Source organism: Oncorhynchus clarkii, chromosome 17, assembly GCF_045791955.1.
Source record: "Oncorhynchus clarkii lewisi isolate Uvic-CL-2024 chromosome 17, UVic_Ocla_1.0, whole genome shotgun sequence".
NCBI classification, from domain to species: domain Eukaryota; kingdom Metazoa; phylum Chordata; class Actinopteri; order Salmoniformes; family Salmonidae; genus Oncorhynchus; species Oncorhynchus clarkii.
In genome coordinates this window covers 71,097,367-71,123,980 of record NC_092163.1, presented here as the reverse complement: position 1 = coordinate 71,123,980, position 26,614 = coordinate 71,097,367, and the positions used below count along the sequence as shown (strand labels likewise).

The 26,614-nt window shown below is 41.7% G+C and overlaps 1 protein-coding gene across 2 annotated transcripts in view; it reads right to left on the bottom strand.

Annotated features, from left to right (window-relative positions):
- The window catches only part of LOC139371378 (chemokine-like protein TAFA-2), a 158,016-nt gene that overhangs the window by 61,412 nt on the left and 69,990 nt on the right, over positions 1 to 26,614 (bottom strand). For both annotated transcript variants that reach the window (XM_071111742.1, XM_071111743.1), the window contains exon 2: positions 5,510 to 5,622. In XM_071111742.1, the coding sequence (XP_070967843.1) occupies positions 5,510 to 5,621 (112 nt within the window). In that variant the 5' untranslated portion in view covers position 5,622. The remainder of the gene's footprint in view (positions 1 to 5,509; positions 5,623 to 26,614) is intronic.

The window sequence follows — 26,614 nt, the reverse complement described above, 5'->3', positions numbered from 1 at the left end:
CACGGGGAACAAAACATCGATATTTTGGGTCCATGGCCAGGAAACTCCCCAGACCTTAATCCCATTGAGAACTTGTGGTCAATCCTCAAGAGGTGGGTGGACAAACAAAACCCCACAAATTCTGACAAACTCCAAGCATTGATTATGCAAGAATGGGCTGCCAACAGTCAGGATGTGGCCCAGAAGTTAATTGACAGCACGCCAGGGCAGATTGCAGAGGTCTTGAAAAAGAAGGGTCAACACTGCAAATATTGACTCTTTGCATCGACTTGTAATGTAATTGTCAATAAAAGCCTTTGACACTTATGAAATGCTTGTAATTATACTTCAGTATTCCATAGTAACATCTGACAAAGATATCTAAAGACACTGAGGCAGCAAACTTTGTGGAATTAATATTTGTGTCATTCTCAAAACTTTTGGCCACGATTGTACAGGGGGTACCAGTACAGAGTCATTGTGATTTGATTATTAAAATGGAAAAGCTGAAGGCAGGAACAGGTTGTGGGTTGTTTCAACAGAGAAGAAAATAGTAAATATCGGAAGAGGCTTCGCTGACTTAAACATTTGGTTTCTATTCTAAACAGACAAGAGATTAGACAGAGCCAAGTCACGGCTGGTTCACATAATGCTAGTCATAAGAATTACCTCTGCACCCTGTGATTGGTCGACATCTCTGTCGATGTGACCTTTTTCAGTGAAACATCTATGGTACGCATTATATGGTTGTTAGATTCTCGTTAATTCCTCATTGATCACACAAGACCTGTGTGATAAGTGTCAGGTGATGCCACTGCGACTGACAGGCAGTAGTAGCTCCCTGTAGAAATTCAAAAATGAAAATCTCCCATCAAAGAAGACAAAAGTATCCAAACCACCATGATATGCTGCATCTCAGTTCAATAGGTGTCACTAATGTCCTTGGTTTGAATTACCTCCGGCCGTGATTGGGAGTCACATAGGGAGGCGCACAATTGGCCCAGCGTCGTCTGGGTTTGGCTGGGGTAGGCTGTCATTGTAAATAAGAATGTGTTCTTAACTGACTTGCCTGGTTAAATAAAAAAAACATGTTTTTGACTAAAATGCTAATGCATATTTGCATAAAAAAACAAGTATCTCATGGAGCATAAGAACCAGTGTGAGAATGATCCATTAGAGTGCATTACACAGTTTTTACAAAGTATTCACCATAAGCAAATATGCAAATATGGCGCTGGAATGCAAATGAGGGGGAATGACTGCACAATTTCAACTCATAAGCATATCTGCACAGTCTCATGTGACGTTTGTTAAACCTTAAACCCAACATAAACCAACAAAATAAATAAAAAAATCGAATACATTTTGGGATTCAGAGTTTTACAGCATCTATGAGCAGTAAGGTTTAATCCCTTACACTGTGAGATGTAACAGAGTATGAGCATTTCATCTCCAGAAAAGCAGAGCTGTCACACCGCATCACACAATCACCTTGGCCAATGTGTTTTTCACGCCCGTTTTCCTTTCCACTGCATTTCAGCATCTGGCCATCCGGCTGCTGACTGACTAACAAATCAGAGAGAGCCTGATTGCTCTTTTCAAAATGAGAGAAAAAAATGGATCTGTTCGTAGTAATGTTTTTTATTTGAATGAAATGAAACTATTGAAAGATGTCCACACGATTGATGTGTTGTGTGTGATTCAGGCGCACTTTTGATCTAGCGATTTCATGGATCTAAGTTGTATACTGTAGATCACATCAGCAAAAAGAAAAACTGGTTTCTCTGTTCTCCCCCCCCCCCCACTCTCATGACTATAACTAATGAATGTGGATGGTGCTTTGGGGGCTTGCAGTCTTTTTAATGTGCTCGGCTGTGCTCTCGTCAGGTTACGGTGAAAGGTTCAATTGCTCTGGCGAGGCCCCCACCTCAATAAACAGCGGTGCTAAAGAGGTTTGTTTATTGGGCAGACCTTGGCTTGACCTCTGGAGCTGCGGGACCTGCCTTGTGATTACCTCAGTGTTGGCCCTGCCCTCAGAGACCAGTGGCTGGCAACTAGTCCACTTCCCAGGGCTGTCGAGTGGCTGTGTGGTCTGGCCATCTCTTCAAAATCAATCACACTCACTCCGCATAGTGGTGCACCCACCTCTGTGGAAACGAACATGGCTTGTGGCCATACTACAGGCGCTTGGATACTAGTAGATTTTTGGAAGACTAATAATGTACTCAAGTGAGTTTATCATGAACATTTGAAACTTCAGGTCTTTTCCCTGTCTCTAGTAGCCTGGGGTTTCATTTCATCTGCGATCACAGTGTTGCTGTTCCAGTGTTGTTGTTTTGTCTAATGCAGAGACGTCTCTCCAGTCGGGTATCGTTGTGACCTCATTATTTCAATGTGATGTCACAGTTTCTACCTTTTCGCCCAGGGGAGCACTGACTCTCTCCCCATCACTAAAATCACTCTGAACTTCACAACAGTTCCCCTAAAGCTGCAAATGTCTGTTGTTGTTTTGTTATATTGGCTTTTTGTTCGAAGCCAAAAAAACTCAAAATCAATGTGACCCCAGAGCACCGTACATTCCTGTCTATATCAGCCTCTCCTCATTTCAGTGTCGCACAACTAATAAGTGTCCATTAATTATTTACAGTGAGATCTGTTGGAGCGAAGAACTGATCAATATGACTGCATTTACAGTGAGATCTGTTGGAGCGAAGAACTGATCCATATGACTGCTTTTACAGTGAGATCTGTTGGAGCGAAGAACTGATCCATATGACTGCTTTTTATTTATTTGATTTATTTCACCTTTATTTAACCAGGTAGGCTAGTTGAGAACAAGTTCTCATTTGCAACTGCGACCTGGCCAAGATAAAGCAAAGCAGTGCGACACAGACAACAACACAGAGTTACATTTGGAGTAAACAATAAACAAGCCAATAACACAAACAAATCAATGGCACAGTAGAAAAAATGAGGTCTATATACAGTGTGTGCAAAAGGCATGAGGAGGTAGGCAATAAATAGGCCATAGGAGCGAATAATTACAATTTAGCAGATTAACACTGGGGTGATAAATGAGCAGATTATGATGTGCAAGTAGAGATACTGGTGTGCAAAAGAGCAGAAAAGTAAATTAAAAAAAACAGTATGGGGATGAGGTAGGAAGATTGGGTGGGCTATTTACAGATGGACTATGTACAGCTGCAGTGATCGGTTAGCTGCTCAGATAGTTGATGTTTAAAGTTGGTGAGGGAAATAAAAGTCTCCAACTTCAGCGATTTTTTCAATTCGTTCAAGTCACTGGCAGCAGAGAACTGGAAAGAAAGGTGGCCAAATGAGGTGTTGGCTTTGGGGATGATCAGTGAGATATACCTGCTGGAACGTGTGCTACGGGTGGGTGTTGTTATCGTGACCAGTGAACAGTACTGTCTCGGAAGCCGGATTTGCACAGCGGAGAAAGTACGGTGGGATTCGAAATGGTCAGTGATCTTTCGAAGACTTTAGATAGGCAGGGCAGGATGGATATATATCTGTAACAGTTTGGGTCTAGGGTGTCACCCCCTTTGAAGAGGGGGATGACAGCAGCAGCTTTCCAATCTTTAGGGATCTCGGACGATACGAAAGAGAGGTTGAACAGGCTGGTAATAGGAATTGCAACAATGGCGGCGGATAGTTTTAGAAAGAGAGGGTCCAGATTGTCTAGCCCCGCTGATTTGTACTGGTCCAGGTTTTGCAGCTCTTTCAGAACATCTGCTGTCTGGATATGGGTGAAGGAGAAGCTGGGGAGGCTTTGGCAGGTAGCTGCGTGGGGGGCGGAGCTGTTGGCCGGGGTTGGAGTAGCCAGGAGGAAGGCATGGCCAGCCGTTGAGAAATGCTTATTGAATTTTTTGATTATCATGGATTTATCAGTGGTGACCTTGTTACCTAGCCTCAGTGCAGTGGGCAGCTGGGAGGAGGTGCTCTTTTTCTCCATGGACTTTAAAGTGTCCCAAAACTTTTACAGTGAGATCTGTTGGAGCAAAGAACTGATCCATATGACTGCTTTTACAGTGAGATCTGTTGGAGCGAAGAACTGATCAATATGACTGCTTTTACAGTGAGATCTGTTGAGGCGAATAACTGATCAATATGACTTATTTTACAGTGAGATCTGTTGGAGAGAAGAACTGATCAATATGACTGCTTTTACAGTGAGATCTGTTGGAGCGAAGAACTGATCAATTTGACTGCTTTTACAGTGAGATATGTTGGAGCGAAGAACTGATCCATATGACTGCTTTTACAGTGAGATCTGTTGAGGCGAATAACTGATCAATATGACTGCTTTTACAGTGAGATCTGTTGGAGCGAAGAACTGATCAATATGACTGATTTTACAGTGAGATCTGTTGGAGCGAAGAACTGATCCATATGACTACTTTTACAGTGAGATCTGTTGGAGCGAAGAACTGATCCATATGACTTATTTTACAGTGAGATCTGTTGGAGCGAAGAACTGATCAATATGACTGCTTTTACAGTGAGATCTGTTGGAGCGAAGAACTGATCAATTTGACTGCTTTTACAGTGAGATATGTTGGAGTGAAGAACTGATCCATATGACTGCTTTTACAGTGAGATCTGTTGGAGCGAAGAACTGATCCATATGACTGCTTTTACAGTGAGATCTGTTGGAGCGAAGAACTGATCCATATGACTGCTTTTACAGTGAGATCTGTTGGAGCAAAGAACTGATCCATATGACTGCTTTTACAGTGAGATCTGTTTGAGCGAAGAACCAATCAATATGACTGCTTTTACAGTAGGCTACATTATCCTTGCGAGAGATCTGTTGGAGCAAAGAACTGATCAATTTGACTGCTTTTACAGTGAGATATGTTGGAGTGAAGAACTGATCCATATGACTGCTTTTACAGTGAGATCTGTTGGAGCGAAGAACTGATCCATATGACTGCTTTTACAGTGAGATCTGTTGGAGCGAAGAACTGATCCATATGACTGTTTTTACAGTGAGATCTGTTGGAGCAAAGAACTGATCCATATGACTGCTTTTACAGTGAGATCTGTTTGAGCGAAGAACCAATCAATATGACTGCTTTTACAGTAGGCTACATTATCCTTGCACCTGACCATTGTAAACAACCTCACCTATTCAATGTGATAGCTCATAGTTGTGTGTTGTGGTGAGCTTTCTAGCCCAAAATCTCGGCCTAACATCGACTAGTTGGAAGCTACTAAAGCGATACAATGTCAAGTGCTTTGAGGACCTGGTGGAAGAGATACGTTAAGCCATGTAAATCAAATCCACCATACTGTATAGGAAATATTTTACATTAAGTATTGTGTTATAACATGTTACATAGTAGGTGCTTTGCATTTACCCTGTAATAGTTGAACAGTTTACGTTATTGCACATATTAAGTTATTACACAATTTGCTGACAGTAATTACACACCATCATTATGATGAGGATGTGTTTGACGTGCCCATAGAGATGCATACAGTATCTACTGTAATTGTGTTGACATACCTATGTGACTTCTGTGTGACGAAGCGAGGGTCAGCTGTCCCCAGAGAGACACCAGACAGACGGCCAACAGCAGCACCCTTCTGCACACACTCCGTAGGTCTCTCTCCCGCATTCTGAAAAGACAGGGTGGGGAAAATTTGTTCAGTCACATATCAGTCATTAGGGCATTTTTTGGGGTGTCATGCAGGAGTGGCGTAGCGACAACACTACAGCACAGCTCCAATAACATGATGCGATCTCTATTGTACTCCACACATTTCACTGTAAGGTGACTACAACTACACCTGTTGTATTCGGGTGCATGTAACAAATACAATTTGATTTGAATAAGAGTAGGTTCCATGTCAGCTCTCCCCTGCACAGAGACAGCAAGACAAAATCACAATGGAGAAAGCAACTAGCTTTGTGCATTGGACCCTTTAAGAGCACTAGTGATCAGCATCATCTGTCCCATCCTGCTGTTACAGTACAATGTGGCTTCCTTCCCACAAACCAGAATAACAGATTCCGGATCTTAACTTGATCACCCTGTTGCTGGGTAACTTTTTGGCAATGCAGGAAATGAAAAACTTGTATTGTATTTGAGGTTTCAAAAAGCTTCTGAAGCTTGTAATTTCCACTTAGAAATTTCAGACTTAATTTTCCATTATGAAAAAAATATCAACCCTTACAAAAATGCAGTGCTTTCCTTCCACCACTGTGAATTCCAGTTTACTGTTTGATCGACTGCAAGGATTCGTGTTTCGCATAGCTTTCTTCACAGAGACGAACACACCCATGTTGATTCAGTGTGAACTGACTTAGGTAAATAACTTGTTAGTATTCACGTGTAAACATACAGAAGAGAGGTGCTTTTCATTTCTCCTAAAATTATGTGTTGTATTATCTTACCAAAACATAGCTACAGGAACGCTGCAGCAACCACAAACCCACCACAACCTCCAGTATTGTACTTCTCTATAGTCCAAGAAGATCTACAAATAGAATGTCTGACTGGCCCTTATTCCCCCCGTTTCCCTCTTTATAAATGACGTCTGACTGTCACTTATTCCCGTTTCCCTCTTTATAAATGACATCAGACTGTCACTTATTCCCGTTTCCCTCTTTATAAATGATGTCTGACTGTCCCTTATTCCCCCGTTTCCCTCTTTATAAATGACATCAGACTGTCACTTATTCCCGTTTCCCTCTTTATAAATGATGTCTGACTGTCCCTTATTCCCCCGTTTCCCTCTTTATAAATGACGTCTGACTGTCCCTTTCCCCCCCGTTTCCGTCTGTCTTTCACTCATTCCCTTGTTTCCTTTCCCCCTCCTTCCCCTAGAACCAGGAGGGAGGTTACTAGGTAATAGTGTTTGGGTGGTCTGTCTTGGCTAGCATTTCCCAGCTCACTAATCTTCATGTAGTGTTCAGGGTCTGTTGTCCAGTAATACAGTGTGGCTGTGTAAGAGGTCCTGGGAGAGGACTACAAACAATGCAATCAGAGGCTCATCTTATTGCCAACAGAGCATGCTCCGCTCACAGGAAAAAACAGTCACAAATCACAGGCATCCTTTCAACGCCTTTGCAGTGTATCCACTTGAATTAGTGAAAAGATTGTTTTCATGCAAAGAGCTTAACTCTTGCTTATTTGGCAGTGGCTGGTGAAGGGAGTAGAGAGGGAGACATCAACAGTTGTAGAGCTGGGTGGCATCTAATGGGAGGTTATATCTACTATTGCCTATGTAGAGGAGGCTTCTCTGATGGCTTCTGTCAAGTACAACCAGACCTGGATTCGGATAGTATTTTTTTCCCTTTCTTTGAGCGTTTCATTCAGCCAGCCTTGAGTGCCAGATGGGTGGGTTTTTGAACCATTTTGGGGCAATTCCATTTTGACACCTGGTTCTATTGCGCCGCCAGGTAAGATGAACAGCAAGAATGTGAAATAAAACAAATACTATTTGAACCCAAGTCTGGGCACAACCTCCATCTACCTAACCAGACCAGACCAGGCCACCGTGTTCAGGTGGCTGAAGGGACTTGGAAAACAGGACAAGTATCCCCCTGATAGAGATGATGATGGGACCAGGTGGCGTATCAGAATGGTTGGGAGAGGAATGGAAAACCAGCTGAACAGGTGAAAATATCGCTTGGTGTGTAACGGTTGTCTGACGAGGAGGAGTAGTAGGAAGGATCGGAGGAAGTGTCCATATTGTTTAATAAGAAATATGAACACTGAACAAAACAAAAAACGACAACGTGAAATAACAAAACCGAAACAGTTCTGTGTGGAACAAACACTGACACGGAAAATAATCACCCACCACTCAAAAGTGAAACCAGGCTACCTAAGTATGGTTCTCAATCAGGGACAACGATTGACAGCTGCCTCTGATTGAGAACCATACCATGCCAAACACAGAAATCCCAAATTATAGAAAAAGTAACATAGACTGCCCACCCCAACTCACGCCCTGACCATACTAACACAACGACATAACAAAGGAACTAAGGTCAGAAGGTGACATGGTGACTACTGGTCCTAGACCTTTATGTGCTTTATTTAGCCAACTCTGACTATTGTTGTCACACCATCCATGTATGGCATGACAACGATCGTCAGACGAGTTGGCTCAACTCCATGCATGGCAACAATTATAGAGGAGTTGGCTCAGGCACATACAGGTCTGGGACATAACACCACCAGGGTAGTTGAGGGAGGCTGAGGGATGGTCTTTCTGCATACAGTGGGGCAAAAAAAGTATTTAGTCAGCCACCAATTGTGCAAGTTCTCCCACTTACAAAGATGAGAGAGGCCTGTAATTTTCATCATAGGTACACTTCAACCATTACAGACAAAATTAGAAAAAAAATCCAGAAAATCACATTGTGGGATTTTTAATGAATTGATTTGCAAATTATGGTGGAAAATAAGTATTTGGTCAATAACAAAAGTTTATCTCATTATTTTGTTATATACCCCTTGTTGGCAATGACAGAGGTCAAATGTTTTCTGTAAGTCTTCACAAGGTTTTCACACACTGTTGCTGTTATTTTGGCCCATTCCTCCATGCAGATCCCCTCTAGAGCAATGATGTTTTGGGGCTGTTGCTGGGCAACACGGACTTTCAATTCCCTCCAACGATTTTCTATGGGGTTGAGATCTGGAGACTGGCTAGGCCACTCCAGGACCTTGAAATGCTTCAAGGAGGTGTGTTTGGGATCATTGTCATGCTGAAAGACCCAGCCACGTTTCATCTTCAATGCCCTTGCTGATGGAAGGTTTTCACTCAAAATCTCACGATACATGGCCCCATTCATTCTTTCCTTTACACGGATCAGTCGTCCTGGTCCCTTTGCAGAAAAACAGCCCCAAAGCATGTTTCCACCCCAATGCTTCACAGTAGGTATGGTGTTCTTTGGATGCAACTCAGCATTCTTTGTCCTCCAAACACAACGAGTTGAGTTTTTACCAAAAAGTTATATTTTGGTTTCATCTGACCATATGACATTCTCCCAATCTTCATCTGGATCATCCAAATGCTCTCTAGCAAACTTCAGATGGGCCTGGACATGTACTGGCTTAAGCAGGGGGACACGTCTGGCACTGCAGGATTTGAGTCCCTGGTGGCGTAGTGTGTTACTGATGGTAGGCTTTGTTACTTTGGTCCCAGCTCTCTGTAGGTCATTCACTAGGTCCCCCCGTGTGGTTCTGGGATTTTTCCTCACTGTTCTTGTGATCATTTTGACCCCACGGGGTGAGATCTTGCGTGGAGCCCCAGATCGAGGGAGATTATCAGTGGTCTTGTATGTCTTCCATTTCCTAATAATTGCTTCCACAGTTGATTTCTTCAAACCAAGCTGCTTACCTATTGCAGATTCAGTCTTCCCAGCCTGGTGCAGGTCTACAATTTTGTTTCTGGTGTCCTTTGACAGATCTTTGGTCTTGGCCATAGTGGAGTTTGGAGTGTGACTGTCTTTTATACTGATGACAAGTTCAAACAGGTGCCATTAATACAGGTAACGAGTGGAGGACAGAGGAGCCTCTTAAAGAAGAAGTTACAGGTCTGTGAGAGCCAGAAATCTTGCTTGTTTGTAGGTGACCAAATACTTATTTCCACCATAATTTGCAAATAAATTCATTAAAAATCCTACAATGTGATTTTCTGGATTTTTTTTCTAATTTTGTCTGTCATAGTTGAAGTGTACCTAATTACAGGCCTCTCTCATCTTTTTAAGTGGGAGAACTTTCACAATTGGTGGCTGACTAAATACTTTTTTGCCCCACTGTACATACTGTATACAGACTGTATAATACACGTCTCCTTCTCAAAACCCATTGGAGGAGAAGATCAGAGGCGAGGGACTTTCAGAGGCTTTCTCATCCAATGGGATTTTGAGAAGGAAACGAGGAGAGAGGACGTGAGGAGTATGCAATTGAGATTTTCCCACAGTACATCTCCAAAGCTTAAAGATGCAGTATTTCCTGGTTAATGACAGAGATGAGTCGTTGGGACCAATCGGGCAGCTGGGTGGACAAAGCTGACGTGTCGTGGTTGGAGGGCAAAACAAACCGGTGTTGTTGTTGTTGAGGCTGTTTTTTTCTGTGTGATGCAGCTGGCTGTGTGCCACTTGTCATGCCCCCGAGCCAAGCCAAGCCAGGACTACTCTCTCGCAACAGAACCTAGATAAACATGCATCTTTCTAATGAATTAGATAGAGAACATCTGGGCATACTAAATAGCATACCAAACCGGCTTCACTGAATTATATTTATAAGGGTTGATCATTAAATGTTTTCTGGTTATGCAATTAATCATATTGCACAGAAATCAGCAGTTATTCACAAATGAATCCCCCCCAATGTGTTGTACCTACCAAAGACAATACATTATGTATAGCAGCTCTGAATTCCTTAAAATGAAACCACAACATGGAATTTCAACACATTTCTCATACCATATATTGTAAATAAAAGCATACTGTACAGTGATTTGACCAAACCTACATACAGTATCAACATTGAATTACCTTATCACGTTTGTTTTGAAGGAAAGTTAAAAGGCAAAACAATGAAATACAAAGTGAAATGCTACATTAACCGTGGTAAGAAGAATTCTCCCAACAAACACTCCAACATATTGGACAGAGTGAGTCAGCAATGCAGGCTTGGGTTGCACTCTGTACCTGATTTCTAGAAGAGTGGTATGGTTTCAGATGAGAGGCTCAGCTGGCTTATTTTCTCTAATTAGTCCCTTTGGAATTCTTCCCTACATGTGGGAAGATGCCTGACATATTTATTTTTGTTCCTGCTTCTAAACTCCCTCTCATTCCTCCACTAAGGGATGTACTGTAGCCAAACTGTAGAGATGTTCAGGATGGAACAGGAGGGATACTGTAGCCAAACTGTAGAGATGGTTCAGGATGGAACAGGATGTACTGTAGCCAAACTGTAGAGATGTTCAGGATGGAACAGGATGTACTGTAGCCAAACTGTAGAGATGTTCAGGATGGAACAGGATGTACTGTAGCCAAACTGTAGAGATTTTCAGGATGGAACAGGAGGGATACTGTAGCCAAATTGTAGAGATGGTTCAGGATGGAACAGGATGTACTGTAGCCAAACTGTAGAGATGTTCAGGATGGAACAGGAGGGATACTGTAGCCAAACTGTAGAGATGGTTCAGGATGGAACAGGAGGGATACTGTAGCCAAACTGTAGATATGGTTCAGGATGGAACAGGATGTACTGTAGCCAAACTGTAGAGATGGTTCAGGAAAGAACAGGATGTACTGTAGCCAAACTGTAGAGATTTTCAGGATGGAACAGGAGGGATACTGTAGCCAAATTGTAGAGATGGTTCAGGATGGAACAGGAGGGATACTGTAGCCAAACTGAGCTCCTACCCTCTGGGCTCTCTGCCTGGACATGCTAAGCTAGGCTGTAGCACAGTTTCGGTCTGGACCAGCTTTAGACCCAGACATCTGCTACAGTATAGTACACAGAGGGTTGAGATGTAAAGAAGAAATTACTGGAATGGTTGCATGGCAGGAAGCCAGAGAGGAAAACAGGAGGGCATGCTAAACCAGGCCTCAGGTGGATTACAGGTTCATGGTTCATGACCTAAAGACCAGTAGATAATCAATAGATTACCAGTATATCAACCAGTAGATCAGCAGTAGGTTAACCAGTATATTACCAGTATATTACCCGTATGTCACCAGTATATCACCAGTATATTGTGAGTATATGACCAGTATATCACCGGTAGATAATCAGTAGTTAAACAGTATTTAACCAGTAGATCATCAGTAGATCATCAGTAGGTTAACCAGTATATTACCAGTATATTACCCGTGTATCACCAGTCGATCATCAGTAGGTTAGCCAGTATATTACCAGTATATTACCAGTAGATCATCAGTAGGTTAACCAGTATATTACCAGTAGATCATCAGTATATCACCAGTAGATCATCAGTATATCACCAGTAGATCATCAGTATATCACAAGTAGATCATCAGTAGGTTAACCAGTATATTACCAGTATATTACCCGTATGTCACCAGTATATCACCAGTATGTCACCAGTATATCACCAGTATATCGTGAGTATATGACCAGTATATCACCGGTAGATAATCAGTAGTTAAACAGTATATCACCAGTATATCACCAGTATATCACCTGTATATCATCAGTATATCACCAGTAGATAATCAGTAAATCATCAGTATATCACCAGGAAATCACAAGCATATCACCAGTATATCACCAGTAGATCATCAGTAGGTTAACCAGTATATCACCAGTAGATTACCAGTAGGTTAACCAGTATATTACCAGTATATCACCAGTAGATCATCAGTAGGTTAACCAGTATATTACCAGTATGTCACCAGTATATCACCAGTAGATCATCAGTAGGTTAACCAGTATATTACCAGTATGTCAACAGTATATCACCAGTAGATCATCAGTAGGTTAACCAGTATATTACCAGTATCTTACCAGTAGATCATCAGTAGGTTAACCAGTATATTACCAGTATATTACCCGTATATCACCAGTATATCACCAGTAGATCATCAGCAAGTTTTAAGTTCCTCGGCATACACATCACAGACAGACAAACTGAATTGGTCCACTCACACAGACAGCATTGTGAAGAAGGCGCAGCAGCGCCTCTTCAACCTCAGGAGGCTGAAGAAATTTGGCTTGTCACCAAAAGCACTCACAAACTTCTACAGATGCACAATCGAGAGCATCCTGGCGGGCTGTATCACCGCCTGGTATGGCAACTGCACCGCCCTCAACCGTAAGGCTCTCCAGAGGGTAGTGAGGTCTGCACAACGCATCACCGGGGGCAAACTACCTGCCCTCCAGAACACCTACACCACCCGATGTCACAGGAAGGCCATAAAGATCATCAAGGACATCAACCACCCGAGCCACTGCCTGTTCACCCCGCTATCATCCAGAAGGCGAGGTCAGTACAGGTGCATCAAAGCTGGGACCGAGAGACTGAAAAACAGCTTCTATCTCAAGGCCATCAGACTGTTAAACAGCCACCACTAACACTGAGTGGCTGCTGCCAACACACTGACACTGACTCAACTCCAGCCACTTTAATAATGGGAATTGATGGGAAATGATGTAAATATATCACTAGCCACTTTAAACAATGCTACCTTATATAATGTTACTTACCCTACATTATTCATCTCATATGCATACGTATATACTGTACTCTATATCATCGACTGTATCCTTATGTAATACATGTATCACTAGCCACTTTAAACTATGCCACTTTGTTTACATACTCATCTCATTTGTACATACTGTACTCGATACCATCTACTGTATCTTGCCTATGCTGCTCTGTACCATCACTCATTCATATTCCTTATGTACATATTCTTTATCCCCTTACACTGTGTACAAGACAGTAGTTTTGGAATTGTTAGTTAGATTACTTGTTATTACTGCATTGTCGGAACTAGAAGCACAAGCATTTCGCTACACTCGCATTAACATCTGCTAACCATGTGTATGTGACAAATAAAATTTGATTTGATTTGATTTGAGTATATCACCAGCATATCAACCAGTAGATTACGAGTATATCACCAGTAGATCATCAGTATATTACCCGTATATCACCAGTAGATCATCAGTAGGTTAACCAGTATATTACCAGTATATTACCCGTATATCACCAGTATATCACCAGTATATCACCCGTATACCCGTATGTCACCAGCATATCACCAGTATATCACCGGTAGATAATCAGTAGTTAACCAGTATATCACCAGTATATCACCAGTAGATCATCAGTAGGTTAACCAGTACATTACCAGTAGGTTAACCAGTATATTACCAGTATGTCACCAGTATATCACCAGTAGATCATCAGTAGGTTAACCAGTATATTACCAGTAGATCATCAGTAGATCACCAGTAGATCATCAGTATATCACCAGTAGATCATCAGTATATTACCCGTATATCACCAGTAGATCATCAGTAGGTTAACCAGTATATTACCAGTATATTACCCATATATCACCAGTATATCACCAGTAGATTACCAGTAGATCATCAGTAGCTTAACCAGTATATTACCATCATCAGTAGGTTAACCAGTATATTACCCGTATGTCACCAGTATATCACCAGTGGATTCCAGTAGGTCATCAGTAGGTTAACCAGTATATTACCAGTATATTACCAGTAGATCATCAGTAGGTTAACCAGTATATTACCAGTATATTACCCGTATGTCACCAGTATATCACCAGTAGATTACGAGTAGATCATCAGTAGGTTAACCAGAATATTACCAGTATATTACCAGTAGATCACCAGTAGATCATCAGTATATCACCAGTATATCACCAGTAGATCATCATTAGGTTAACCAGTATATTACCAGTGTATTACCAGTATATCACCAGTAGGTTAACCAGTATATTACCAGTAGATCATCAGTATATCACCAGTAGATCATCAGTATATTACAAGTATGTCACCAGTATATCACCAGCAGATAACCAGTATATCGCCAGTAGATAACCAGTAGATCATCAGTAGTTAACCAGTATAGTACCAGTATATTACCAGTATGTCCCAGTAGATAACCAGTATATCACCAGTAGATAATGAGTAGATTACCAGTATATCATCAGTATATCACCAGTAGATAACCAGTAGTTAACCAGTATAACATCAGTATATCACCAGTATATTTCTAGTAGATAATCATTAGATCACCAGTATATCACCAGGTTATCACCAGTAGATAACCAGTATATCACCAGCATATCACCAGTATATCCCCAGTATATCACCAGTATATCACCAGTAGATCACCAGTATGTCACCAGTATATCACCAGTATTTAACCAGTATATCACCAGTATATGACCAGTATATCACCAGTAGATCCCCAGTATATCATCAGTATATCACCAGCAGATAACCAGTATATCCCCAGTATATCAGCAGTATATCACGAGTATGTCAACCGTATATCACCAGTATGTCACCAATATATCACCAGTAGATTACCAGGATGTCACCAGTAGATAATCAGTAGTTAACCAGTATATCACCAGTACATGACCAGTATATCACCAGTAGATAATCAGTAAATCACCAGTATATCACCGGTAGATAATCAGTAGTTAAACAGTTTATCACCAGTATATTACAAGTATATCACCAGTATATCACCAGTATATCACCACCAGTATATCACCAGTATATCACCAGTATATCACCACCAGTATATCACCAGTTTATCAGCAGTATATCACCAGTATATCACCAGTATATCACCACCAGTATATCACCAGTAAATCACCAGTATATCACTGGTAGATAATCAGTAGTTAAACAGTATATCACCAGTATATCACCAGTATATCACCACCAGTATATCACCAGTTTATCAGCAGTATATCACCAGTATATCATCAGTAGATGTCCTTGTAGCACCCTACTGAACCCTATGGATAACCCAGACTCAGCTCAAAATATAGCACACAGGTGAGTACATCATTAGCATGTAACGTACTTGCCAATGGTGGAGATGGTCACTTTCAATACCACTAGGCATGACAGAGTGCCAGCCCTCGACTTTGCGACACACTGAATAACTGACACATGTACAGATTCTTCGAGAATACTTAAGCATGATCTGTGGCATGCAATCAAGGAAACAAAACCCAAACATTCTGGAACGTAAATGCAATTAACATTGGAGCATATGGCTAGATTGGCAGTGGAATGCAGAGTTGAGTGGATTTCTATTTATGACATCACCCTACTTTGGTAAGAGCCAAAGACTTAAGAACCAAAAGCGTAACCCACAGAGATGGGAATTTCAATACTTTTAAGAAAATATGTAGATCTATTTCAGATTGATTTGAAGTGATGCATAATCAATGATGCATCCACCCTTGTCTAAAAGTTAAGGTTACAACCAGTAAAGAACATCATGGGAAGACTTCAGTTGGGTCTTTAACCATGACCCAGGGGTAGCTTGTTGACACCCAATTGTATACATTCCAAGAAATCATTTTGAAAACAGAAACACTATGGGCGATGTTCTAAACTCGGACTTTCACATACAAATCATTCATTTATGTCAATGGGAGACTTTGTGAGAGTTAAACTTCCAGTTTAAGTGCACGGATCTCAAGTCAAAATACTGCCTTATGATGTATAACAGATTAGTTTAAATCTTGGATCAATCCTGCACACACAAAAAGTATTTGTCTACCAGTTGGAATGGGTGAAGATTAACTCAGCTCTGTTGCCCTCGGTCTTGGAAGTATGGATTTAGAAAAGATATTTGGGGTGAGGCTTATGAGTCCAAGGCACCCACCCAGTGCTCGTCTATGGTGCGTAGAGAACTCCTGCCACGGTTCTGTTTCTGAACCAATCAATTAGAACTAGCGCCATTGTGCTTCCAGGGAAATAGCAACAGCATTCTAAGAGCTATTAGTTTGCACTATTTAACAATGGCTCCAAGATATCTGCTCCCTTTTACAGACACAGACACTCTCTCCCCTGGTTCTCTCTCTCTCTTTCTCCCTCTCCCCTCTTTCCCCATCTTTCTCCCCCATCTCTCTCCCCCTTCTCTATCCCAGCCCTCTCTCTCTCTCCTCTCTCTCTCTCTCCCCCTCTCTCTTTCTCTACCCCCTCTCTCCTCGCTAAACCCCACTGATTTGCATACTTCTTTCTGGTTCAATAACCCACCACAAACACACTGAGAGCGACTGGCAACCTTTATCTCGTCTTAAGCTGACAACCAAATTGGGGTTAGAAGTTGAATGAAGCCCCAACAGAATTCAGCAAACCAGAGTAGAGAAATGCAGCTGAATCTCAGAGTTCACTCCCCACTGGGGTCTCAGAGTTGGCAACATTAGTTCCAGTACTGGAAGAGGCTGACAAAGCCCTGTTGGCCCTGTTAACGGAGCTAAATTTGGGAAGGCTGACCTGGCTGAAAAGATCCCCTCCAGTTTATAATATGGCAGAGGTCATCTCAATAATGTTGGAGCTCCCCTGCCTGCCACGAGTAGTCCATAATGCCTGGCTGCACTCTCTGAGTTCTCCGGGTTTATATGGTCCCGCACACACGCGTGCACCCACACACACACTCCTGACTCATCCACTCTCCTCCCAGCGTGTTTTGGGAAGTGCACTCAGGGTGGATAACCTAGGGAAGAGGTGAGGGCTCAGATAACTATTGTGTTGCTACAGAATACACCCAAGACCACAAGGCTGGCTACAGAGCAGCAAGAGGAACTGCCCCTCTCTACCTTCAGGCTATGCTCAAACCCTACACCCTAACCTAAGTACTCTGTTCTGACACCTCTGGTCTCTTGGCCCTCCCACCCTTATGAGACTGCAGCTCCCACTCTGCCCAGTCCAAGTTCTTCTCTGTCCTGGCACCCCAATGGTGGAACCAGCTTCCCCCTGAAGCTAGGACAGCAGAGTCCCTGAACATCTTCCAAAAACATCTGAAACCCCACCTCTTCAAAGAGTATTGTAAATAATCCCACAGCATGCCTGTCTACAGTTGGACTACCCAGTGGTTCTGACCGACAGCATGCCTGGCTACAGTTGGACTACCCAGTGGTTCTGACCGACAGCATGCCTGGCTACAGTTGGACTACCCAGTGGTTCTGACCAACAGCATGCCTGTCTACAGTTGGACTACCCAGTGGTTCTGACCGACAGCATGCCTGGCTACAGTTGGACTACCCAGTGGTTCTGACCGACAGCATGCCTGCCTACAGTTGGACTACCCAGTGGTTCTGACCGACAGCATGCCTGTCTACAGTTGGACTACCCAGTGGTTCTGACCGACAGCATGCCTGGCTACAGTTGGACTACCCAGTGGTTCTGACCGACAGCATGCCAAACTAGAGTTGGACTATCCAGTGGTTCTGACCGACAGCATGCCTGCCTACAGTTGGACTACCCAGTGATTCTTACCGACAGTATGCCAGGCTACAGTGGGACTACCCAGTGATTCTGACCGACAGCATGCCTGGTTACAGTGGGACTACCCAGTGATTCTGACCAACAGTATGCCTGGTAACAGTGGGACTACCCAGTGATTCTGACCGACAGCATGCCTGGTTACAGTGGGACTACCCAATGATTCTGACCAACAGTATGCCTGGTTACAGTGGGACTACCCAGTGATTCTGACCGACAGTATGCCAGGCTACAGCTGGACTACCCAGTGGGCAAAATTAGTTGCATTGATGTCAGGCTGACATCGTATATAACGTCATGGTCAGGTTGTATATTTGCTGTAAAAACACGTTTCTACACTGCCAAAACATGACTTCTTTCCCAGACACCTTGAAATCATTTTTTTATTATTGTTCTGGTTTACCTGATTGTATAATGTATATTCAACCGTCTTTTAAAAGGTATTTTCAAATATTTGAAAGAAAGAATCCACTCCTTAGCACCGCACGCTAACTACCCTACTCTCAGTTACATTTAAATTATTTCCACAACTGGATTAAAGATTTTGCGGATATATGGCAGAGTTATTAGCATTTTAGAGGAATTAACTCACAATAAGCTTTGCTCGTTGGTTCTATGCGGGGGGCTTTTCGTCAAAGCTGTTGTCACTTCTGATATAGACTCACACATCAAATGACATTTTTGGACTGTGTGTTCCATTCCCCTAAATGAATATTCAAAACCGTGAAGAGAACACATAAATTGAATGCATGAGCTGTAATAAGATCAAAGTCATGCTAAGTGGATCTTCAAGCTTTATTTTCACATTTCATCCAACAATGTGTCTGCTGAAGCAGAAAATTATACTGCTGCTTTAAAGCAATATAAGTCACTCTAGAATAAACACAATAAACTGTGATGCTCGTACTCATGTGATTAAACTCCAATACGACTGAATGCCCAGATCTGAATTATCAGGAAACTGATCTCATAGAAAGTGACTGATTATGGGGCTGAACCAGCCATGCCAAGCACCAGCCTCTTTCACCATGGACCTGTCTCTTACATTTCCCCTTCAACGATCCTCAATGATTTACTGGCATAATATTCTAACTCTAGAGTCACATGATGTGGAACATGATGAAGCCCACTGGTTCCTGTGCCCGACCAGGCTGGCAATTACAAAGTAATGGGAGGACTTTCTGCTGACCCCAATACCACCTCCAAATTAAATGTTGCATGAGGTAACCTTTCATCCCTCTTAGAGGAATGACAGAATCTTGATGCTATTTCCCCTTTAGCAAGCACTTTTTTTCTCCACAGTGAAGCCCTACATTGAGTCTTAAATAGGTTAAACTTGAAAGCATTCAAGATTTTGCAAAAACTTTTCAAACTGACATAGCATCTTCAGAGTAAAACTATATTCATGTGATAAAGAGCATCTTAAATCATCCCACAGCACCCCCTCTCGCACCGTGAACCAACCCAACCACCAAAAAAATGTAGGAAAAAAGCCTTTCATGAACGAACACTTGCACTTTTAGCGGTTATCATGAGAATCTCAAAGTGTTTCAAAAGAAAGAAAAAAAACAAACAATACATCATCATGAGTAGCCTAGCTATAGTTAGCTACACTAGGTCAACCAATACATAACATGAGTAGCCTAGCTATAGTTAGCTACAGTAGGTCAACCAATACATCATCATGAGTAGCCTAGCTATAGTTAGCTACAGTAGGTCAACCAATACATAACATGAGTAGCCTAGCTATAGTTAGCTACACTAGGTCAACCAATACATAACATGAGTAGCCTAGCTATAGTTAGCTACACTAGGTCAACCAATACATCATCATGAGTAGCCTAGCTATAGTTAGCTACACTAGGTCAACCAATACATAACATGAGTAGCCTAGCTATAGTTAGCTACACTAGGTCAACCAATACATAACATGAGTAGCCTAGCTATAGTTAGCTACAGTAGGTCAACCAATACATAACATGAGTAGCCTAGCTATAGTTAGCTACACTAGGTCAACCAATACATCATCATGAGTAGCCTAGCTATAGTTAGCTACACTAGGTCAACCAATACATAACATGAGTAGCCTAGCTATAGTTAGCTACACTAGGTCAACCAATACATAACATGAGTAGCCTAGCTATAGTTAGCTACAGTAGGTCAACCAATACATAACATGAGTAGCCTAGCTATAGTTAGCTACAGTAGGTCAACCAATACATAACATGAGTAGCCTAGCTATAGTTAGCTACACTAGGTCAACCAATACATAACATGAGTAGCCTAGCTATAGTTAGCTACACTAGGTCAACCAATACATAACATGTGTAGCCTAGCTATAGTTAGCTACAGTAGGTCAACCAATACATAACATGAGTAGCCTAGCTATAGTTAGCTACAGTAGGTCAACCAATACATAACATGAGTAGCCTAGCTATAGTTAGCTACAGTAGGTCAACCAATACATAACATGAGTAGCCTAGCTATAGTTAGCTACACTAGGTCAACCAATACATAACATGAGTAGCCTAGCTATAGTTAGCTACAGTAGGTCAACCAATACATCATCATGAGTAGCCTAGCTATAGTTAGCTACAGTAGGTCAACCAATACATCATCATGAGTAGCCTAGCTATAGTTAGCTACAGTAGCTCAACCAATACATAACATGAGTAGCCTAGCTATAGTTAGCTACAGTAGGTCAACCAATACATAACATGAGTAGCCTAGCTATAGTTAGCTACAGTAGGTCAACCAATACATAACATGAGTAGCCTAGCTATAGTTAGCTACAGTAGGTCAACCAATACATAACATGAGTAGCCTAGCTATAGTTAGCTACAGTAGGTCAACCAATACATAACATGAGTAGCCTAGCTATAGTTAGCTACAGTAGGTCAACCAATACATAACATGAGTAGCCTAGCTATAGTTAGCTACAGTAGGTCAACCAATACATCATCATGAGTAGCCTAGCTATAGTTAGCTACAGTAGGTCAACCAATACATCACATGAGTAGCCTAGCTATAGTTAGCTACAGTAGGTCAACCAACACATAACATGAGTAGCCTAGCTATAGTTAGCTACAGTAGCTCAACCAATACATAACATGAGTAGCCTAGCTATAGTTAGCTACAGTAGGTCAACCAATACATAACATGAGTAGCCTAGCTATAGTTAGCTACAGTAGGTCAACCAATACATCATCATGAGTAGCCTAGCTATAGTTAGCTACAGTAGGTCAACCAATACATCATCATTAGTAGCCTAGCTATAGTTAGCTACAGTAGGTCAACCAATACATAACATGAGTAGCCTAGCTATAGTTAGCTACAGTAGGTCAACCAATACATCATCATGAGTAGCCTAGCTATAGTTAGCTACAGTAGGTCAACCAATGCATAACATGAGTAGCCTAGCTATAGTTAGCTACAGTAGGTCAACCAATACATAACATGAGTAGCCTAGCTATAGTTAGCTACAGTAGGTCAACCAATACATCATCATGAGTAGCCTAGCTATAGTTAGCTACACTAGGTCAACCAATACATAACATGAGTAGCCTAGCTATAGTTAGCTACACTAGGTCAACCAATACATAACATGTGTAGCCTAGCTATAGTTAGCTACAGTAGGTCAACCAATACATAACATGAGTAGCCTAGCTATAGTTAGCTACAGTAGGTCAACCAATACATAACATGCTAGGCTTCTCATGATGATGTATTGGTTGACCTACTCATGATGATGTATTGGTTGACCTACTGTAGCTAACTATAGCTAGGCTACGCATGATGATGTATTGGTTGACCTAGTGTAGCTAACTATAGCTAGGCTACTCATGATGATGTATTGGTTGACCTAGTGTAGCTAACTATAGTTAACTAGGTCAACCAATAAAAGTCTTTGAGTGTATGCATCATCTAAAGTTGGAGAGGACAGTTCATGGCTTGATTAGAGGAAGGTGGTCAGGGAGATGGGTGATGAAGAGTCTGGTGATGATCATGTAGAGGGCTACTGTGGGAACCAGCCTGAGTCATTTAGCTACTGGACTTCTCTTTCACTCTATGTTGCAGCCAATTGGGTGACGTCTCAGCAGCTCTGGGCACCTGAAAGCTCACCACTACAAAGTTTAGAGTAGTAGCCAGTCGTCCTCACCGTGAGTCCTCTGCCTCAGCACTGCATTCCTCTACTGCATATCCCATTACTTTCAAGCTTCAGGTGACTCCTCAATTGATGTTTTCAAAAGATCAGCAAAAAAGCTGGTACATCGTCCAGATGCATCATTCAAACAACAAATATATTTTATTCAACAGGGCGAGGCAAAGCAGAGATGATCAAACATCTTTCATTTCAGCCATACAACAATATAACCTATTATTAAAGTACAGTACTGTATGTTTACAATATCATAAACAATATTTTACACGTTCCAAATTACATTTTCTATATTCATATGGTTTAAGGGGCACTTTTGTTGTGACAACAAGGTGAAGGTGCTCTCTACTCAAATGGCACAACAGAATCATTCAGATAGTCCAAAGCACAGCAAATGACACCCATCTCATATAATTAATATCTGGAAAAGGCCGAAGTAGAAACTGCTGCTGCAGCATTGCTCATCTTCACAGTGGGAATCCAGTCGACATGGTGTCTTGATAGAGTTCAGCTGGTGAACCTACAGTAGTACATAAACCAATGAAAAGCACACCTGTAGTCAGGTCACCTATACCATCAGGGAACTTGATATATTGATTTATTTTTACATACATGTTTACCCCCCTTTCTCCCCAATTTCGTGGTATCCAATTGTTAGTAATTACTATCTTGTCTCATCGCTACAACTCCCGTACGGGCTCGGGAGAGACGAAGGTCGAAAGCCATGCGTCCTCCGAAACACAACCCAACCAAGCCGCACTGCTTCTTAATACAGCGCGCATCCAACCCGGAAGCCAGCCGCACCAATGTGTTGGAGGAAAGACCGTGCACCTGGCGACCTTGGTTAGCGCGCACTGCGCCCGGCCCACCACAGGAGTTCCGTGTGCGCGATGAGACAAGGATATCCCTAGCCGGCCAGGCCCTCCCTAACCAATACTGACATGTCCTGTGTGGCTCAGTTGGTAGAGCATGGCGCTTTCAACACCGGGGATGGTTCTAAAGCATGGCTCTAAGGCATGTCTCTATGACATGGTTCTAAGGCATGGCTCTTTGTGAGTCACCATAGACCTACAGGTCATAGACACTAATGATGTTTGTGATACACGATAGGCTTCTGTTCTGATTAAACAAATTATACTTTCTAATAATAACCTTTAAATACTGATCAGCAGTGCAAACCCGGGCGGATTCATAAATACAAGGGCTGCTCACAATGTGGGCAGGGCCCAAATAATCAGAAAGGACCTCATCAGTGACCCTTTGGCAGCAGCTGAGTGCCTCCTTCGACCACCTGATTGGGACAGAGGCCAAGGCTCCCAGACCCTAACAAAACAATATGCTCTAGCACCTAAATGTCTACTAATACTTTCCAGTGACTGAGGTTAATTCCTGCTGAATAATTTACAATGGAGGCAGGCAGGTTCTCGTTCCATTTGCTTCCACAGAAGTAACTTTGCATGCACTCATGTATTATTGACTGGTGACCGCGGCCACAGTGCATGGGTAAAGGGAAAGAGCAATGGCAAAAACAAAAATGGGCTGCCCAATTGCACAAACATGCATGAGAGTACAGACAGACTGAGGATGAGCAGGCTAGTCTGGATATGGGAAAACAAAGTCTGTGTTAGCCAGTCACGCGCAAAGCACTGGTTGATGACAGAGACAAAAACACAACAAGGGTGAGGAGGCTGCAAAAGCTAAACAAAGAAAGAAGGCCACATTTGGTTGTGCTTACCCTGTGCTGATACGATCCAACTGCATGTCAGGACGACAAAGTATGCAGAATAGACAACTACAGGCTTTAGAGATGGGGGTGAGCTCATGTCTCAACTTTTTGGGACTGGGGACTCCTTTTGTGATAATAAATTCATCAGGGACCTCTTCATAATCAAAACAACTTGAGTGACATAAAAAAAATTGCATACAATGAGTTTATCTATGACTTCGACATGAATGAACCAAGTCTCGGCCCCTGGAAGGGACATTTTAAAGAACCACTTCTTGTAATCAGAGAAAACATTTAGCAAATTTCCAAAAATTCTATCACAGGGGAGAAAGACTTTTTGTTGTTGCAGTTTTAAAGCTAATATCCTGTAACTATACACACATTGACATTAGGCAGAGAGAAATGTTTACGGTTTTAAAGCTAATATCCTGTAATTCTACACACATTGACATAAGGCAGAGAAAAATGTTTACGGTTTTAAAGCTAATATCCTGTAATTCTACACACATTGACATAAGGCAGAGAGAAATGTTTACGGTTTTAAAGCTAATATCCTGTAATTCTACACACATTGACATAAGGCAGAGAGAAATGTTTACGGTTTTAAAGCTTAAATGACAGTTCTGGGGAATTTTATGGAATAAAATAATTATCAAGTTGAAAATGCATAATTGGTGGAGTACCGTGAATACCAATATCCCTGTGAGCCTCCCAGACCCATGTTGCACAGGACATAATTGAAGATGAATAATATTACATTGTATTGTATTATATCTCTGTTGTTAATAATATTAATCAAAAAAATAAATGTAAAAAATATGCGGTATATATAATATAGATAAATCACATCAAATTTTATTTCTCACACGCGCCAAATACTACAGATGTAGACCTTTCCCTGAAATGCTTACATACAAGCACTGAACCAACAATGCAGTTAGGAAAATGAGTTAAGAAAATATTTACTCAATAAACAAAATAAAAAATATTTAAACTAATAATACATCCAATCTATGTACAGTTGAAGTCAGAAGTTTACATACACCGTAGCCAAATACATTTAAACTCAGTTTTTCACAGTTCCTGACATGTAATCCTAGTAAAAACTCAGTCTTAGGTCAATTGGGATCACAACTTTATTTTAATAATGTGAAATGTCAGAATAATAGTACAGAGAATCATTTATTTCAGCATTTATTTATTTCATCACATTCCCAGTGGGTCAGAAGTTTACATACATTTAATTAGTATTTGGTAGCATTGCCTTTAAATTGCTTAACTTGGATCAAAAGTTTCAGGTAGCCTTCCACAAGCTTCTCACAATAAATTGGGTGAATTTTGGCCCATTCCTCCTGACAGAGCTGGTGTAACTTAGTCAGGTTTGTAGGCCTCCTTGCTCACACACGCTTTTTTAGTTCTGCCCACAAATTTTCCATAGGATTGAGGTCAGGGCTTTGTGATGGCCACTCCTATACCTTGACTTTGTTGTCCTTAAGCCATTTTGCCACAACTTTGGAAGTATGCTTGGGGTCATTGTCCATTTGGAAGACCCATTTTGAAGACCCATTTGCGACCAAGCAAGACTGATGTCTTGAGATGTTGCTTCGACATATCCACATAATTTTCCTCCCTCATGATGCCATCTGTTTTGTGAAGTGCGCTAGTCCCTTCTGCAGCAAAGCACCCCCACAACATGATGCTGCCACCCCCGTGCTTCACAGTTGGGATGGTGTTCTTGCAAGCCTCCCCCTTTTTCCTCCAAACATAACGATGGTCATTATGGCCAAACAGTTATATTTTTGTTTCATCAGGCCAGAGGACATTTCTCCAAAAAGTACGATATTTGTCCCCATGTGCAGTTGCAAACCGTAGTCTGGCTTTTTTATGGCGGTTTTGGAGCAGTGGCTTCTTCCTTGCTGAGCGGCCTTTCAGGTTATGTCGATATAGGACTCGTTTTACTGTGGATATAGATACTTTTGAACCAGTTTCCTCTAGGATTGTTCTAGGATTGATTTGGACTTTTTGCACCAAAGTACATTCATCTCGAGGAGAAAGAACGCGTCTCCTTCCTGAACGGTATGAAGGCTGCGTGATCCCATGATGTTTATACTTGCGTACTATTGTTTGTAAAGATGAACGTGGTACCTTCAGGCGTTTGGAAATGTCTCCCAAGGATGAACCAGACTTGTGGAGGTCTACAATTTATTTTCTGAGGTCTTGGCTGATTTCTTTTGATTTTCCCATGATGTCAAGCGAGTTTGAATGTAGGCCTTGAAATACATCCACAGGTACACCTAAAATTGACTCAAGTTATGTCAATTAGCCTATCAGAAGTATAAAGCCATGACATCATTTTCTGGAATTTTCCAAGATGTTTAAAGGCACAGTCAACTTAGTGTATGTACACTTCTGACACACTGGAATTGTGGTACAGTGAATTATACGTGAAATAATCTGTCTGTAAACAATTGTTGGAAAAAAATACATCTGTCATGCACAAAGTAGATGCCCTAACCGACTTCCCAAAAGTATAGTTTGTTAACAAGAAATTTGTGGAGTTTGTTTTATTTGTTTTAATGATTCCAACCTAAGTGTATGTAAACTTCCGACTTCAAATGTATATATAAAACATTTAAAAATCAAGAAATGTTTAAAAAAAAAGAAGCAACAATAAGGAGGCTATATACAGGGGGTTAGTTGAGGTAATTGAGTAGGCAAGGG